The following is a 19,501-nucleotide window of genomic DNA, read 5'->3' as shown; positions in this document are numbered from 1 at the left end:
CCGTTATTACGGCACATTCTGCATTGCAGCAAACAAGGGAACATTGCAGATTTGGCAGATATGCACATTGTGTTCGCTTTTATGAAACTGTTATTCTTATTTTGCATTTTTCTGAGAAGTGTTATTTTATGTTGCTCTGAGACTGGAAACCACAAGAAGGATAAAAGAAGTTCTGAAGAAGTCTGGGTGTATTCGAGCTCAACTTTCCATTTACACAACTGATGTGTTTCTGTACCGCACCGTTATTCACCTCAGGATGATTCCAGCTGTCATGTTGTATTGTCGTCGTATGTGAAACTACACGCTGGATTATTAAATCAACTGGAACCTTTGTAAGAAAAAACGGATTGTTACTGTTAACGAGTTTTTGGATAAAAAAATTACGTGTTTTCAATTATTTTATTGTCGTGTAGACGCACTGGAATGGGTAGGTCAACTAAATGCATCTCATGTTCAACTTATTCAGAACTCTGGTAATCAATTCTGTAATTTAATACATGATTTAAGATGCTTTAGTTCACCAAACTACTTTGTATGAAGCTGTAGCCTGGTGGTTAAGGTACAGGACTAGTAATCAGAAGGTTGCTGGTTCAAGCCCCACCACTGCCAGGTTGCTGCTGTTGGGTCCTTGAGCAAGGCCCTTAACCCTCAATTGCTCAGACTGTAACTGGAATGTAAGTCGCTTTGGATAAAGGCGTCTGATAAATGCTGAAAATGTAAATGTCACATTAGAAAAATTCAAAGAACTGGACCTATTTAAAAACTTCCATTTTACACCATTGTTTTTTATTAGCATTTGAGAAAAGTATGACATTTCCTCCAGCTAAACATAGTATTCTCGAAAAACAAATTTTAATAAATATTTCCCATTATGAGGAAGTCATGTTACTGATTAGCTCAAACTTTCAGAACTGGAGACACCTCCATCAAGCAATGAAATCCATTCAGACCACTGAGACATTTGTTTCAAATTGGACTGGATGTAATCACTCCAAACCAGACTCCACACAATGACCTGAAACACAGAAAACGGTTTATTTTTAAACCAGACTCTTGCAACCCTGTATAAGGTTGTATTTCTTTCTGAAAAGTGGAGAGCATCATGTCTATGGGTGAGTTCATTGAGCTGAAGGAACTGGAGGAACGTATCGAGCTGACCTCTCCTTCACCACCTCCAACTCCTCGACTAGAGAGGGTCAACGCTTTAAGGATAAGTCCAGGAAAAGTTCCAGAGCTTTGGAATCGTGTTCGTATTATCAGGCTTCTGGGGGACAGCATAAAGGACCCACATCTGGTGGAAGACACAGGGGAAGGTCATAACTTCCAGCCCTGTAGCCATGCCCAACCTACCTGGTGTGACCTGTGTGGAGACTTCATCTGGGGGGTATACAAGCAAAGTTTGCGCTGTGCCAGTGAGTATCATGTGTATTTGTGTGTACTTGTTTTTGGTTAGTCTACTATTTGTAAGTCTTTGGTGGTAGTAGTAGTAGTAATAATAGTAGCAGTAGTAGTAGTCGTATGAATGTCATAGCTTGGGTTTTAATTTAAAGTAGTTGAACCAAACACCACATTTGCTTGATAATACAGCAAAAGAAAGAGAACTGAATATTTCAGACACATTTAATTTACCAACTCAAGTATTCATCCTTCTTTTTTTGTTACTTGGTTAAGCCGCTTTAGGCATCTAATACAGTCAATAATGCAGTCAGCTATCCTTTTTAAATCTCAAAAAAGCCTAGTAAGATTGACAGTTGTTGACACATTAGCAATTCTAACAAGTGTTCTTAAGAGTTAGTGTTAGGCAGACTGGCTTAGGCGTTGCGGCTGTGGGTTTATGTTCTTTCACTTTTCATGGCACTTTTAAGTGCTATGTTCAGTTTCCTCTTTTAGATTTTTGAACATATTTTAATGCTTAGATCCTTGTTTTAAATGGACACATTTTGTTAAGTAGCATACTAAAATACCTCAAAATGAAACATGCTATTTATCCTTGTTTAGTAAGTCTTGCTGTTAGTCTTACTAACAGTTTTCAACACAGTAACTTATATAGCAAGACTGTGTTTTGAAAGATTAAAGCTAGTGAAGCTAGTTGCAATTCATTTTCATTTACAGTCGCCAACCATAGTCAATAATAATTTCTAATAATGAATTAGGTGAATTATTCTAGACCACTACCAGTGGGATCCAGCGTTTAAATCCTCAGTGATGATATTAGTCAGTCGAGCATCTATATACAAACATGATTTGGTTATGTCTGATTGGATGACCAAAGCCCCACGATGGACTAAGGTTCTGTCTGGGGTGTGTTAAACCGTTTCTTTAACTTATATAGCAAGAAAGATTTTTGTGTGTTGAAAGATTAAAGCTAGTCAAGCTAGTTGCAATTCATTTTGAACTTCTGTCCTATTCTGTGTATATACACCAATGGGCACCCACAGAAAATATACTCTCAATAATAGGGAAAATTCCTTCTGCTAACATTTAATCAATTAAAATAATATAAATGATAATAATATAATAATAAGTGCACATAGGCTTCATTTACCATTTACAGTAAAACGGTCTATGACAGTATACTTGTGTGCTATTTAGAAGTACTTTAAAAAGAGTAATGATTCCAAGGGGTCCAAAGATAGAACTTTATGCTAGAGGTCTGTATGGGACTTTAACCTGCCCACTCACTTTCACAAGATTTCAATCTGCACCCCTGTCCTACCCACTATGATTAGTTTGTTCTGTGTACTACCCACACCATCCTACTCCATTCCACAAATGCCCACAAAAGCACTTTAACCTGTTGACTGTTTTCACCTTTTGCCGATTTAGTGCAGCAAACCCCACATTTCCCATCATGGCAAGTAGACAGAACTATGTCTTTTAATGACCTCTGTTACACATACACAACTTCAGCAACATTAAAACCAAAATCTGTTGTGTATATAAATGGATAGAGAGTGTTTAAAAAAACTTCAAAAGCACAAAGTCTTATACTGTTGAAGTCATACTTTTATATACACTTAAATCAACACCTTAAAGTTTAACTCACGGTGGTTAAGTGGGTAGCACTGTCGCCTCACAGCAAGAAGGTCCTGGGTTTGATCCCCAGGTTGGGCGGCCCGGGTCCTTTCTGTGTGGAGTTTTCATGTTCTCCCCGTGTCTGCGTGGGTTTTCTCACACAGTGCAAAGACATGCAAGTGAGGTGAATTGGAGACACTAAATTGTCCAAGACTGTGTTTGATATAACCTTGTGAACTGATGAATCTTGTGTAATGACATTAAAATCCTAATAAACAAACAAACAAATAAAGTTTAACTGATCCTAATTACATGGACAAGAAACAGCGAAGCGATGTATAGCTTGCATAATTGTGAATAATGTCACTTGTATTTCAGTGGCATCTAATTTATGGCAGACATGTTTTTAGGTGCTGATTGGTCACCAGCCATAGTCAATAATATTTTCTAATAAGATTCAAGATTCAAGAGTTTTATTGTCATGTGCACAGAAGAACCAGCAGTTACACTGTACAATGAAATTCTTACCTTCGTCCTCCAAACGTCAATAAGTATTATACATAAAACAAAATTAAACTAACAGAATAAAAACTTTTAAAAATATATAAATTTAAACCATAAAAAACTTTTTATATACAAAGGAATAAAAATAGAAATAAACTCAGAAATAAGCAGTAAAAAAGGCACATAGCAGCAGTCATATGAGGTGCAGAAAAATTATGCAGTGTTGAGAGTATAGCAGCAGTTATTTTAGGGTGCAAACTGTGCAACATTATCTGCAAGTAGCAGCAGTCATTTTAATGTGCAATAGTGCATTGTAGAGGAGGTTCAATGTTCATGAGGTAAGTTGTGTATGTGACAGTCCATGTTTGTTCACAAGACCTTGTTGTTCTGGCCTTTATGCTTTTGAAATGTTTGCCTGATGGCAGAAGAGTGAAGAGGTAGTTTTGGGGGTGATGACCAATAATGAATTAGGTAAATTATGCTAGCCCACTACTGCTGGGATCCAGGGTTTGAATCCTTAGTGATGTTATCAGTAGGTCGAGCATCTACAGTGTATCACACAAGTGAGTACACCCCTCACATTTCTGCAAATATTTTATTATATCTTTTCATGGGACAACACTATAGAACTAAAACTTGGATATAACTTAGAGTAGTCAGTGTACAACTTGTATAGCAGTGTAGATTTACTTCTGAAAATAACTCAACACACAGCCATTAATGTCTAAATGGCTGGCAACATAAGTGAGTACACCCCACAGTGAACATGTCCAAATTGTGCCCAAAGTGTCAATATTTTGTGTGACCACCATTATTATCCAGCACTGCCTTAACCCTCCTGGGCATGGAATTCACCAGAGCTGCACAGGTTGCTACTGAAATCCTCTTCCCTTCCTCCATGATGACATCACGGAGCTGGTGGATGTTAGACACCTTGAACTCCTCCACCTTCCACTTGAGGATGCGCCACAGGTGCTCAATTGGGTTTAGTCCATCACCTTTACCTTCAGCTTCCTCAGCAAGGCAGTTGTCATCTTGGAGGTTGTGTTTGGGGTCGTTATCCTGTTGGAACTGCCATGAGTTTTCGAAGGGAGGGGATCATGCTCTGTTTCAGAATGTCACAGTACATGTTGGAATTCATGTTTCCCTCAATGAACTGCAGCTCCCCAGTGCCAGCAACACTCATGCAGCCCAAGACCATGATGCTACCACCACCATGCTAGATACAGTTGTCTTGGTACTTCTCACCAGGGCGCCGCCACACATGCTGGACACCATCTGAGCCAAACAAGTTTATCTTGGTCTCGCCAGACCACAGGGCATTCCAGTAATCCATGTTCTTGGACTGCTTGTCTTCAGCAAACTGTTTGTGGGCTTTCTTGTGCGTCAGCTTCCTTCTGGAATGACGACCATGCAGACCGAGTTGATGCAGTGTGCGGCGTATGGTCTGAGCACTGACAGGCTGACCTTCCACGTCTTCAACCTCTGCAGCAATGCTGGCAGCACTCATGTGTCTTATTTGTCTTGTCTACACGTGGACTCAACTTCTTTGGTCGACCCTGGCGAAGCCTGTTCCGAGTGGAACCTGTCCTGGAAAACCGCTGTATGACCTTGGCCACCATGCTGTAGCTCAGTTTCAGGGTGTTAGCAATCTTCTTATAGCCCAGGCCATCTTTGTGGAGAGCAACAATTCTATTTCTCACATCCTCAGAGAGTTCTTTGCCATGAGGTGCCATGTTGAATATCCAGTGGCCAGTATGAGAGAATTGTACCCAAAACACCAAATTTAACAGCCCTGCTCCCCATTTACACCTGGGACCTTGACACATGACACCCGACACATTTGGGCACAATTTGGACATGTTCACTGTGGGGTGTACTCACTTATGTTGCCAGCTATTTACATTAATGGCTGTGTGTTGAGTTATTTTCAGAAGACAGTCAATCTACACTGCTATACAAGCTGTACACTGACTACTCTAAGTTATATCCAAGTTTCATGTCTATAGTGTTGTCCCATGAAAAGATACAATGAAATATTTGCAGAAATGTGAGGGGTGTACTCACTTTTGTGATACACTGTACATACAGACATGATTTGGATATGTCTGAGGGGATGGCCAAAGCCCTACGATGGATTGGGGTTCTGTCCGGGGTGTGTTACTACTTTGCAACCATTTCCAGGCTGATATAGTTGAACAAATTTCTTTACATCTTGGCATAGTTTTCATGTAAAAACATAGGTAGCTAAAATGAGCTAAAGTGGCTTACCAGTTTAATTTCCTTAATTGAGTGAGTAATAAGGGATTCAATGTAGGTTTTGGGGTAAATGTTTCTTAAACAATTATAATTATGTTTTACATGTAATGGGAATTACTCATTGTTATGACTTAGTATCAATAAAGAAACACAGTACATATACAATGCCAAATTTCCTTCAAAACTTCAAAGAAGTTGGGACAGTATGTAAAATACAAATGTAAACAGAAAGCAGTGATATTTAATTGTCTTTAACTGGTCTTCCATAATCATTCTACATCTGCAAGAAAGTTCCAGGTGAGAATTACGCTTAATCCACTTGAATGAAGTGGTGTAGGCATACCCTGTGATTTTACAGATCCTAAGGCTTTTAACAGCACTTCTGGTTTAAGCATTGTTTGCTAGGTGGTGTATGTACTCATTGTTTCTGTGAAAAATTGCTTATATAAAGCAATTAAAAGGTCAAAGTAATCTTTCTAAGGCAAAGAGGTTTCTCTCAAGGGTCAAGTTAGCCTGATGCCTAATTGCTTTCCTAGAGTGCCACATAACTTGACAATGCCACATCAGCACTGCCTTGCCTTGTTGTAACTTTTGTACATTGTGAGGTGAATCGTTCTTTAATTCATACTACATAGGTCAGGCATGTCTAAAGTCCGGCCCGCGGGCCAATCACGGCCCGAGGTCGGATTTTATGTGGCCCGCGTCTTCTGTCTTAAATTGCATTACTTGTGTCCTGCCAGCACAATATAATAATAAATAATACTAACTCAAGATGTAATTCCCCTTTTTACCAATTGGTGACAACAACACTGTGTAATTACGCATTCATGAGAAGCGGCACAAACGGGAACGAGATGTACGCATTAATATGACGTGATAAAAGCGACACAGGTTGTAGAAACAGCGATTAAAGGGAACAAATTTGAACGTGACATTTTGTACTAAAACGAGCTAAGAATTTGAGTGGTGGAGAGAACTTAAGACCAGTGATATTTTAGAGAAACGCAGAGTTCCTGTGTCGTTCTTTTAGTACATAAAGCCACTTTAAGCTTCATTTTTTGTAATTGTACTCCATCTTTCATTTCACAGAGTTTCTGAAAGTTTTAAAGTTCAGTTAGAAATTCAAATAGCTTGATCTGTTTGTTCTGATTTGTTCATCTGAATGCTTACATTTGGTTGTGGTTCACTGTGTGAAAATAAAATGACTAAATAACAGCATATTTATATGCATATTTTATTATTTAAAATAATGTCATCAGGGACTGTTGGCCCCCGGGCACTTTGACATTATCAAATCTGGCCCTCCTAGAAAAAAGTTTGGACACCACTGACATAGGTAAACAATACACACCGGCTATCCATATATTTGAGACAACATTATTAGTTGGACTTGTCCAGATTCATCCAGTACTCTGATGTTGAGTTTCCATGCCTGCAAGTCCATTCTAGGTGGTTTTGATATTAGACAGGAGTTAGCATGGGCTCTGTAACTGATTTGTTACTGTGCAGCCCTGTATACAGAAAGGCTTGATGCTATGTGTTGTGACACATTCACTTGAATTAAAACTGTATTAAAATTGTTCCAAACTGGAGCCACAGTAACCTGTTGGTCCATAACAGATGGCATTGCCTTCAACCTGATGCCACCTGTCAACCTGTCAGAGGTTTGTGGCTTGTCCATTACATCTCACATCTTTCACATGTCACATCTTTTTACTCTGGCGTTTAACACTGGTTGAGGGGTGTAGTGACTGTAATTAATAGTTTTAATATGTATTATGTTTTAGGAATGTAATTTATTATGTTTTTCATGGTATTGTACGACGTTTTTATAGTATACTGAGCCTGTACAGCACTTTGGTCAGCCACGGTTGTGTAGAAGGTGCTATATAAATAAACTTTGCCTTGTCAGTGGGTACTCAACACCAGAGGTGGAAAGAGTACTAAAATATTGTACTCAAGTAAAAGTACTATTACTTTAATGAATTTTTACTTAAGTATGAGTAAAATTACTAGTCTAAAAATCTACTCAAGTAAAAAGTAAAAAGGACCAGTGGATATAAATCTCACAATAGTTGTTTTTAATTAAAATATAATAGAAAAAACGTGTTGATACAGCATTTAAAACATTTAGGGATGTGTAATGTGTCATTTTAGTACAGACCATCCCATAAAACTTTTTCAAACTGTATAACTGAAGTTGGCATTAATTGTGGATTCTATAGACCAGCCTTCTTTTCATCACTAACAAATACCAAACAACAGTCATACTGCAAATCTCAAAACTCAAAACAAGTCAAGGTTACAGGTGTTGTGACTTTCACTAAATGACCCAAAGAAAACCTTCAAGATGTAAGACAAAAATTTGCCATTCTTTGACATCAGACTATGTTATCAAATAACAAAACATCAAACTCCAAACATGTTAAACTTTTAAAAATTGCCCTTCCCTCCCTACTCTATACCTAGATTACAGCTCCTTTATTTTAGCACCAGTTTATTTTCCATCGCAGAATTCACAGCAGCAGTTTCCTAGACACGATTTTTTAGCATTTTTTTTTACTCAGTAACGGATGTTATTTAAAATGTAGCGAATTACAATTCTTAATACAAAACATACTTAAGTAAAAGTAAAATTGCTGGTTGTAAAATCTACTTTAAAAAGTACAAGTACACAAAAAAACTACTCAATTACAGTAACGCGAGTAAATGTCATTTGATACTTTCCACCTCTGCTCAACACAGCTGCCTTTGGCATTTCACTTCACTCTAGTTGTCTGACCGTGACAGAACAGTTTTCACGAAATAGGCATTTCCATATAGATTTTTGTGGGGTGGTTCTACTGTTTTGTCTGAAAAAAGCTGTAAACCAGAAAAACCTTCATATGAAGACTATTTTCTGCTGAGTCTCCAGTTTTCTCACTCCCACTTTCTGCTAATATGTTTTATGTACACCAATGCAAATATTTGATCTTTTTATTGTCTCACATTCTTACCCCTGGAAACATTTTAGATTACATTTGACTCCTGGAATTCACTCCTGCTCACTCATCTCTTTTGCTGTTTAGTTCCAAAGACTCAACATGTGGTTTCTATTATATGCGTTTGTGCTGTCTGTCTGCTCTTTAGGAACTAAAACCAGCTGTCATTTTATGCAAATGCTACACCAGCTTGAGTCATTTACCTGAACTGGACATATTTTTAAACTGGAAGTGAAAAATGGGTGGAAGTTTAAATATAAAATAAATGCTTTAAATATTTTGCATATGGTTGCCTGGGTGAAACTGTAAACATGGACATTGTTCATGTTTAGCTAAAAAAACTTTTAGCTGACTTTTGCTTTCGGCTAAATTTGAGGTTCATACCTTGATTTTTTAGATACATGTCATCTCAGTGTTTGTGTTGCATCTGAAGTTATGCATGGAAAAGTATTTAACCTTTTTTATAATTAAAGTGCATACACTATATTAGGGCTGGGCGATATATCGAGATTTTATAAAATATCGATATATTTTCATACGCGATATAAGATAAGACAATATCGCGTATATCGATATACTGTAGATGTAACGTTCCAGTTAGATCCGACAGTTCGTCTTTCTCTTCTCCTAGTTTGTCTCTGCACATGTTCACCTGCCCCGCCTCTCTCCCTCACTGAACACAACTCCCCCCTCCCCACCGCTTCACCAGTAATTCCTACAGGCAGCGATAGCATGGAGACGGATAAAGACATGACAGAAGCTATCGAAGAGGAGCTGCTTACTAAAAAGAAAAATAATGACTCTTTTTGGAATAATTTGGAGATGGTTCGAATTCAAAGTGTCAGATGAGCAGCGGAATAATGTATTCTGTAGAGAATGCCGAAAACAAGTCCAGACAAAAGGTTCCAGCTCCGTGTACCTTCATTCATTTTTCACTTCAAATCCCAAAGTTAAAAAACAAGAAAACGAGTCGTTATTCGTTTTAAAAACCAACACAAGCGCATGCACACGCTGACATGCACGTATTTACTTCACATTAAGTGTTGAGAAAGTAATAATAACGTAACGGTGCGTCTCCTGTTGTTCTGACTCTTGTGTTTGTATATGTGATGTGCATGTGCTTGCTCTATCTGTAAAAAACAAACATTATGGGGATTTCTGTACTGGATGTTGTACGTGGTCGTGTTAGTTTATACTGGATGATCGCCCGACGTCCGACACGTCATTTATTTATTTATCTTCTATTATAGTATTTCTTGTTGTCGGCCAATAAACAACCAAACATTATTAAACTGCATGAACTAACTCTGCAGTAAACAAGGAGCAAACAGCAATTAAACAACAAATAAAGCTGTTAAATAATAATAAAGTGCATGAAGAAGAACGCGGATTAAAATGCATTAAATGTTGTAATAGTTACACAGTAACATGAACGATTAGTTATACCCAGAGCCGTAGATAGAGAGAGTTGCGACACTCCTTGATCTCGCCGCTACGCGGTCACGTGGTTCATGTAACCCTCAATAGTTCCAAACAAACTCGGCGCTGTCATGTTCTCAAATGGGACAGGCAGCAGTAAATGAAATATTAAACGGCAAATAATAAACATTTGTACAATTTCTGGGTATTTTCAACTGCGTTTACATTTACTGCATCTTACTGCAACCATAAAGTGGAAGATTGATGTTTATAATGATTTGTTAATAGGTCGTTCTTGTTAACACACAGTACATTATATTAGCATACATTACATAATGCGATATCATTAAGTAGTAGAGACAATATACAGTATAGACATTAAAGTTTTTTATGTTTTGTTTTTTGCATAAACTAATCTCCCTTCACTTTCCTGAGGATTCATAATAATAATCATTTTGGCTAAACACTAAGTCATGTGCTGGATTCATAAGGTTTACCTGCACTGAATGAACAGATTGATAAACACATTACCGTACCAAAAACATTATAGTGCAGGTACATGAAAAAGCATTCATTCATCTCTTATTTCATGAGTGATTAATAATTGATTCCTACATGTAATACATTAATGAATTCATTATGAATATATGCACTAGTTCATTTTGTCTAATGTAAGTGGTGGACAAGGTACACAAACCATGTAGTTGAGTTAAAGTAGAGATATCCAAGGTAACATATTACTCCAGTAAAAGTAGTAGTAAAAGTAAAAATACTCTTTACCTCCACTAAAGTACTAAACTAAATTTACCTTCAAATGTACTTAAGTATGAAAGTAAAAGTATAATGATTTATTGTGGTTCTAATGTTTTATGATCATTTCTGTAACAAGACTCTTGATTAATCAACTCATTTTAGGTGAAAAGACTCGTGTGTCATTAATTAAGCTTAACTGACTAAGCTAAATTGGGTTATACCTATTAATTAAGATAAACATGTAACATTTAGTGCTGAGCAAATGCTAAACAATAACAGTATTAAGTATATTAATGACATTAAATTCATAATTTTTTTAAAACAAAGCAACAAACAGCTAAAAATGTTTGATAAGTAGTGGAAATGAATGGGGCTCTATGGGATGTTTGGAACTATACAGAGCTCCACAACCCGGAAGCTGCGCAGAAAAAATGTCCCGCCCCCTTTCCAACGGTTCCCTATGGGAGTGTCGCCACTCTGTTCTCTCTACCGCTCTGGTTATACCTGTATTACAGAACTGAGTTCTATACAGGGTGGGGGGTTAATGAGGGGTTTACTTTAATGGGGTTTTACTTTTAATGTCACACAAGCTCAGCCGGAAACTGTCATTCCGACATCTTCCCTACACACTCGCTCCCTGCGCCCTATAGTACACTTAACATTCTTAAAGGGCCAGACAATATATTTGTAATTCACATTAGACGACAGGAGATGCCTTAGAAAACAACTTTTTTTTTTCTTAAAATACCTCTTCTTTTTTTTTTTTTTTAAGGAAAAATAATTCTTGTGTGAAGCTTCCCCAGCATGAATATTAATAAAAGTGCCTGTAAAAAAAATTGGAACATGTAGCTTTGTCTTTGTCTTTTTGTTATTACCTTATGGGATAAAAAAATATCGAGACATATATCGTATATCGCCATTCAGAAAAAAATATCGAGATATAATTTTTGATCCATATCGCCCAGCCCTACACTATATTGCCAAAAGTATTCACTCACCCATCCAGATCATTGAATTCAGGTGTTTCAATCACTTTCATGGCCACAGGTGTATAAAACCAAGCACCTAGGCATGGGTTGCTCTCAGGAGCTCAGTGAATTCCAGCGTGGTATTCATGAAATTTTCTCTCTACTAAAAATTCCACAGTCAACTGTCAGTGGTATTATAACAAAGTTGAAGCAATTGGAAATGACAGCAACTCAGCCACGAAGTGGTAGCCACGTAAAATGACAGAGCGGGGTCAGCGGATGCTGAGGCACATAGTGCGCAGAGGTCGCCAACTTTCTGCAGAGTCAATCGCTACAGACCTCCAAACTTCATGTGGCCTTCAGATTAGCTGAAGAACAGTGTGTAGAGAGCTTCATGGAATGGGTTTTTATGGCCGAGCAGCTACGCAATGCAAAGCGTCGGATGCAGTGGTGTAAAGCATGCCGACACTGGACTCTAGAGCAGTGGAGACGTGTTCTCTGGAGTGACGAATCACGCTTCTCCATCTGGCAATCCAATGGACGAGTCTGGGTTTGGCGGTTGCCAAGTGTAAAGTTTGGTGGAGAAGGGATTATGTTGTGGGGTCGTTTTTCAGGAGTTGGGCTCGGCCTCTTAGTTCCAGTGAAAGAAACTCTTAATGCTTCAGCATAGCAAGAGATTTTGGACAAGTTCATGCTCCAAACTTTGTGGGAACAGTTTGGGGATGGCCCCTTCCTGTTCCAACATGACTGCGCACCAGTGCACAAAGACGTGGATGAGTGAGTTTGGTGTGGAAGAACTTGACTGGCCTGCACAGAGTCCTGACCTCCACCCGATAGAACACCTTTGGGAGTAATTAGAGTGGAGACTGTGAGCCAGGCCTTCTCGTCCAACATCAGTGTCTTACCTCACAAACGCGCTTCTGGAAGAATGGTCAAAAATTCCCATAAACACACTTCTAAACCTTGTGGAAAGTCTTCCCACAAGAGTTAAAGCTGTTATAGCTGCAAAGGGTGGGCTGACATCATATTAAACTCTATGGATTAAGAATGAGACGTCACTCAAGTTCATACACGTGTGAAGGCAGACAAGTGAATACGTTTGGCAATATACTGTAGTGTATATCAATTTCAAATGTATAATATTATAAATATTAACATAAAAGTTGTTGTTTTGAAGGCATAAACTAAGATATGTTTAAGAAATCAAATCAACCAATCAGGGAAACCTATTCAGACAAAATGTATTATTATTAGTTCTTGTCTCATAGTCATTGTTAGCATTGTTGACTTATTTTACTTGGCTTACTGGTTTTAATTTCACAAGGCTATGAGGGTCCCTTTAATGGGCTCATAAGTTTAAAATGAATAAATTTTCAAACACATTCAAGTTAGGAGAGTTGTACATAACATGAGTGTACAAACAAAAATGGTTACAGTGTTGTGTTTAGGTCACTTTACAACTATTTGACTACTGGTTACTGTACTACATTTTTATTTATAGCCTGAGAGCACAATGTAAATTCTTGTGTAGCTCATCCGTCCACTGGCGGTTTGTGGTTTCAGAAATGTTTAAGCAATAGCTCCATAGCTTTTTCCATTTAAGAGATGTTTGATGGTGAGTTCACATTCAACAGTTAAGTCCTCTAAATGTTAAAAAGTATTCAAAAAGTGGTATTGCACATGTAAAAAGTAACAGTGGTATTGCACATGTAAAAAGTAACAGTGGTATTGCACATGTAAAAAGTAACAGTGGTATTGCACATGTAAAAAGTAACAGTGGTATTGCACATGTAAAGTAACAGTGGTATTACACATGTAAAAAGTAACAGTGGTATTACACATGTAAAAAATAACAGTGCTATTGCACATGTAAAAAGTAAAAAGTAACAGTGCTGTTGCACATGTAAAAAGTAACAGTGCTATTGCACATGTAAAAAGAAACAGTGGTATTACACATGTAAAAAGTAACAGTGGTATTGCACATGTAAAAAGTAACAGTGGTATTACACATGTAAAAAGTAACAGTGGTATTGCACATGTAAAAAGTAACAGTGCTATTGCACATGTAAAAAGTAACAGTGGTATTGCACATGTAAAAAGTAACAGTGGTATTACACATGTAAAAAGTAACAGTGGTATTGCACATGTAAAAAGTAACAGTGGTATTACACATGTAAAAAGTAACAGTGGTATTGCACATGTAAAAAGTAACAGTGGTATTACACATGTAAAAAGTAACAGTGGTATTGCACATGTAAAAAGTAACAGTGCTATTGCACATGTAAAAAGTAACAGTGGTATTACACATGTAAAAAGTAACAGTGGTATTGCACATGTAAAAAGTAACAGTGGTATTGCACATGTAAAAAGTAACAGTGGTATTACACATGTAAAAAGTAACAGTGCTATTGCACATGTAAAAAGTAACAGTGGTATTGCACATGTAAAAAGTAACAGTGGTATTGCACATGTAAAAAGTAACAGTGGTATTGCACATGTAAAAAGTAACAGTGGTATTGCACATGTAAAAAGTAACAGTGGTATTGCACATGTAAAAAGTAACAGTGGTATTACACATGTAAAAAGTAACAGTGGTATTGCACATGTAAAAAGTAACAGTGGTATTGCACATGTAAAAAGTAACAGTGGTATTGCACATGTAAAGTAACAGTGGTATTACACATGTAAAAAGTAACAGTGGTATTACACATGTAAAAAATAACAGTGCTATTGCACATGTAAAAAGTAAAAAGTAACAGTGCTATTGCACATGTAAAAAGTAAAAAGTAACAGTGCTGTTGCACATGTAAAAAGTAACAGTGCTATTGCACATGTAAAAAGTAACAGTGGTATTGCACATGTAAAAAGTAACAGTGCTATTGCACATGTAAAAAGTAACAGTGGTATTGCACATGTAAAGTAACAGTGGTATTACACATGTAAAAAGTAACAGTGGTATTACACATGTAAAAAATAACAGTGCTATTGCACATGTAAAAAGTAAAAAGTAACAGTGCTATTGCACATGTAAAAAGTAAAAAGTAACAGTGCTGTTGCACATGTAAAAAGTAACAGTGCTATTGCACATGTAAAAAGTAACAGTGCTGTTGCACATGTAAAAAGTAACAGTGCTATTGCACATGTAAAAAGTAACAGTGGTATTGCACATGTAAAAAGTAACAGTGGTATTACACATGTAAAAAGTAACAGTGGTATTGCACATGTAAAAAGTAACAGTGCTATTGCACATGTAAAAAGTAACAGTGGTATTACACATGTAAAAAGTAACAGTGGTATTGCACATGTAAAAAGTAACAGTGGTATTACACATGTAAAAAGTAACAGTGGTATTGCACATGTAAAAAGTAACAGTGCTATTGCACATGTAAAAAGTAACAGTGGTATCGCATATTTGTAAAAACGTATTGCACTTGTATCTAAAACGTTTACCAATAATACTACTAAGCCGCTCAGGTGGCGCAGCAGTAAAAACACACGCTGCAACCGGAGCTGCATCTTACCGGCCGAAGCTGAGCGGCTATATGAACAACGATTGGCCTGTTGTTCAGATGGGCAGGACTAAGGTCGGAAGTAGGTCTCTCTTTGTCAGAATGGTGCAGTTATGACCTCTGCTGGCTGATTGGAGACGCCTACACAGAGATGAGGAAGGAGTGCTCTTAGGGTGTGTCTCCGCACACAACGCTAGGTGGCGCAACACTCGTCAATGTGTGGGTGGCAAGATGCATACGGCTTGCTGCTCATGTGTCGGAGGGGATGTGGGTTAGCTTCGAACTCCTCGGTCAGGGCAGGGATTGGCAGAGGCAGAGAGGATGCGTGATGCAAATTGGGCCATTGGACGCGCTAAAGGGGGAGAAAATGCATTAAAAAAACAAAAACAATAATACTACTAACAGAAACTGTTTTACTTTATGAAAGTGTTATACTTATGTTGTACAGTTGTAGTTAGTACTTGTGTTAAAGTGATGGTGAAGTAAGGGGGGTAAGAGGGCAGTATTTGTTCAGTTCGGCAATGGCACTAGGGAAAAACTGTTTTCAGTCTAGAGGGGCTTATCCTTAAAACCCTATAATGCCTTCCAGGTGGAGAGTTTTTGTTTGTTTGTTTGTTTATTAGGATTGTAACGTCATGTTTTACACTCTTTGGTTACATTCATGACTGACACGGTAGTTACTCATTACAGGTTATATCGAACACAGTCTCCAATTCACCTCACCTTCATGTCTTTGGACTGTGGGAGGAAACCGGAGCACCCGGAGGAAACCCATGCTGACACAGGGAGAACATGCAAACTCCTCACAGAAAGGACCCGGACCGCCCCACCTGGGAATCTTCCCCCACCAGGACCTTCTTGCTGTGAGGCGACAGTGCTACCCACTGGGCCACCGTGCTGCCCTCCAGGTGGAGAGATTGTGTCCAGGGTGAATGGCATCTTACAGAATCCCTCTGACTCTGTTTAGGCAGCGAGTTCTGAAGATGTCCTCCAGTGTAGACTGGGACAGACCAGTTCTTTTCGAGCATTGTCTTTTATGTCTGCTTGTTTAACCAGCAAAATACTGTATAATGACTGCAAATTGCTTCTGGGCGTATCTAAAAGCATTCTTTGGCTTTGTACAAACAAAATTTCATCTACATGAGGGAAATACACAGGAAGTATTTTTATCATGGTGAATCATTTTTCCTATTGATTAAGATCTTGAGCTATTTACACCACTTTTAACTTTTGATTCTAAAAGTTTCCAAATTGCAGAGTTACCATAAAGGCAGTAGTGAAACTCACAGCCTACAGTTTTTGTTAAGAATGAGTCATAGAATTGCACTTTCATTTTATCGTGTTTTTGTGAATGTAAAGTGTCCTTCAATCATCTATTGTTGACTCATTGACTATTGTTTGCTTGGCGATCGAAACTCAGCTCTCAATCGCTATGTGTGAACTACTCAACAACTTGATCCGAAGAGAGATATCTAGCTTGTCAAATATCTGGATCTGAGTTGCCCGACTGGCAATGAGTGCTATGTCGAACAGCCAATGAGAACGCAAGATACAGTGTAAGGGGAAACACAGGGGAGGAGTTGTAAAAACGTGGGACAGGGGCATAATATAGTTTATATCAGAATACATCAGCATACACAAGTTTTACAGTATTTCTGACCTTATCATTCTCTACAAAACATAACACCAACACTGCATTGCAAAAATATTTATTAACATCCAACTCACTATAGAACAATCCCTGCTGTTCCTATTTTTTCTCCTTGATTTTACGCTGCACATCAGCGCACAAACTTTGATCGCTCGCTACTCGCTAAGTCATGTAGTGTGAACTTGGCATAACTTGTGCAGTTGTGTCTGCAATTAGTTCAACTTTCATTTTCATATATTCTCCCTGTTATTGTGCCTTTCTTTGCATGTTCCATATTTAGTAATATTGCAGTTACAAAAAGGGAACTAAGCATATGCCTTTGTCCATAGTTCCTTATGAACCCTTATCTATAGTTATATATTAAATTTAACTAAATAAATAGTGTGTGAGGCAGTAATCATGGTTTACTATCTCTAGTTATACCCATAAATAAGAATAAATAATGAAAAAGCACTTTTAAGAGTTTTTACTATTCAGTACAGTTAAAATAACCCCAATTCAAAACAGAATTTGACCTTTTGTAAACTCATTGTTATTTTTTGTAATATCATATTACACACAAACCCTAGATTGGAAAGATTGTAGGGCACTGTATAGAACAGCTACTATGTTACGTTATATGTTTTACCTCATTTATCGTATGTCTGTTTGTAGATCTGTTCAACACAAATATGTTTGCAATCACATGGTTACAGCAACATTTCAGTTTGTTGGGTTTTGCTTTGGAACGTGCTCTGGGTTATATTGTACTTCAGTGGGTAATTCATCAACGTTAGCAATAACACTATGTCTTTTTTAGCAGTGTTTACTAATATTTATACATATAGTTTCTAATAGGAAAATCAGTCTTACCAGGTTTAAACTTTATAGCTTAACTACAATCAACTGAGATGGAAATAAACAGCACAGATTTTGACTGTTTTGAATGTGAATGAAATCTAACTTGTGTCCACCTGTGAATAATGCCAGCTCATGTAATGTATTAGCCATTTATTAGCAAGCCAGTCTGCTGTTGGTGATGAGGGTGAGTTTTCACATACACTGATCAGCCATAACAATAAAACCACCTCTACAATTCTACAATTACTGACTGTAGTCCATCTGTTTCTCATGTTATGTTAACCCACTTTCATGCTGTTCTTTAATGGTCAGGACCCCCACAGGACCACCACAGAGCAGGTATTATTTAGGTGGTGGATCAATCTCAGCACTGCAGTGACACTGACATGGTGGTGGTGTGTTAGTGTGTGTTGTGCTAGTATGAGTGGATTAGTAACAGCAGCGCTGCTGGAGTTTTTAAATACCGTGTCCACTCACTGTCCACTCTATTAGACACTCCTACCTTGTTGGTCCACCTTGTAGATGTAAAGTCAGAGACGATCGCTCATTTATTGCTGCTGTTTGAGTTGGTCATCTTCTAGACCTTCATCAGTGGTCCCAGGATGCTGCCCACGGGGCGCTGTTGGCATGATATATTTTTGGTTGGTGGACTATTCTCAGTCCAGCAGTGACAGTGAGGTGTTTAAAAACTCCAGCAGCGCTGCTGTGTCTTATCCACTCATACCAGCACAACACACACTAACACACCACCACCATGTCAGTGTCACTGCAGTGCTGAGATTGATCCACCACCTAAATAATACCTGCTCTGTGGTGGTCCTGTGGGGGTCCTGACCATTGAAGGACAGCATGAAAGGGGGCTAACAAAGCATGCAGAGAAACAGATGGACTACAGTCAGTAACTGTAGAACTACAAAGTTACCTGATACACCACCATACCATTCCTCTTTACATGTGAATCACTTTGAATGTATGATCAATAGGTTTTTTAGTTACTGTCATGTAATCTCCTCAGTATATCTGGGGTGGCACGGTTGCTCAGTGGGTAGCACTGTCACCTCACAGCAAGAAGGTCCTGGGTACAATCCCCAGGTGGGGTGGTCCGGGTAATTTCTGTGTGGAGTTTGCATGTTCTCTCCGTGTCTGGCTGGGTTTCTTTCGGGAGCTCCCGAAGTTTCCTCTCACAGTCCAAAGATGAACTGATGAATCTTGTTTAACGATTAACTACCGTTTCTGTCACGAATGTAACCAAAGTGTGTAAAACATGACAATAAAATCCTAAAAAATAAATAGATAATAAATTTCAGTATATCTTACGTTAGAAGCTATTCCAGTATTGCATTTTTATTTAAAAGAATATGCTTCTAATGTTTCTAATATCAATGAACTATATGCTAATTGTATTTCTTACACTTTTTACCCCTCTTTTCCACCAGACTGTAGGTTTACCTGCCATTACCGCTGCAGAGCTCTCATTAAACTGAACTGTAGTCAGGACAACGTCTCCACCTCCGACCAGTCCAGTGAAGTTCAGGAAAGCATTGAAACTGACACCAATGTGGTAAGAGCAAGATTTCAGGGTTACCATGTTTACATATTTTC

At 38.1% G+C, this 19,501-nt stretch overlaps 1 protein-coding gene across 1 annotated transcript in view; it reads left to right on the top strand.

Annotated features, from left to right (window-relative positions):
- The first annotated feature begins 1,102 nt into the window (after nt 1–1,102).
- Nucleotides 1,103–19,501, top strand: part of LOC134316564 (ras association domain-containing protein 1-like) — a 30,474-nt gene continuing 12,075 nt past the window's right edge. Inside the window, exons 1-2 of the mRNA XM_062996960.1 lie at nt 1,103–1,412; nt 19,336–19,460. Of these exons, the coding sequence (XP_062853030.1) occupies nt 1,103–1,412; nt 19,336–19,460 (435 nt within the window). The remainder of the gene's footprint in view (nt 1,413–19,335; nt 19,461–19,501) is intronic.

This window comes from Trichomycterus rosablanca, chromosome 6 (assembly GCF_030014385.1).
Source record: "Trichomycterus rosablanca isolate fTriRos1 chromosome 6, fTriRos1.hap1, whole genome shotgun sequence".
NCBI classification, from domain to species: Eukaryota; Metazoa; Chordata; class Actinopteri; order Siluriformes; family Trichomycteridae; genus Trichomycterus; species Trichomycterus rosablanca.
Note: the sequence above shows the minus strand (reverse complement) of the source record. Positions and strands in the feature narration are given on the sequence as shown.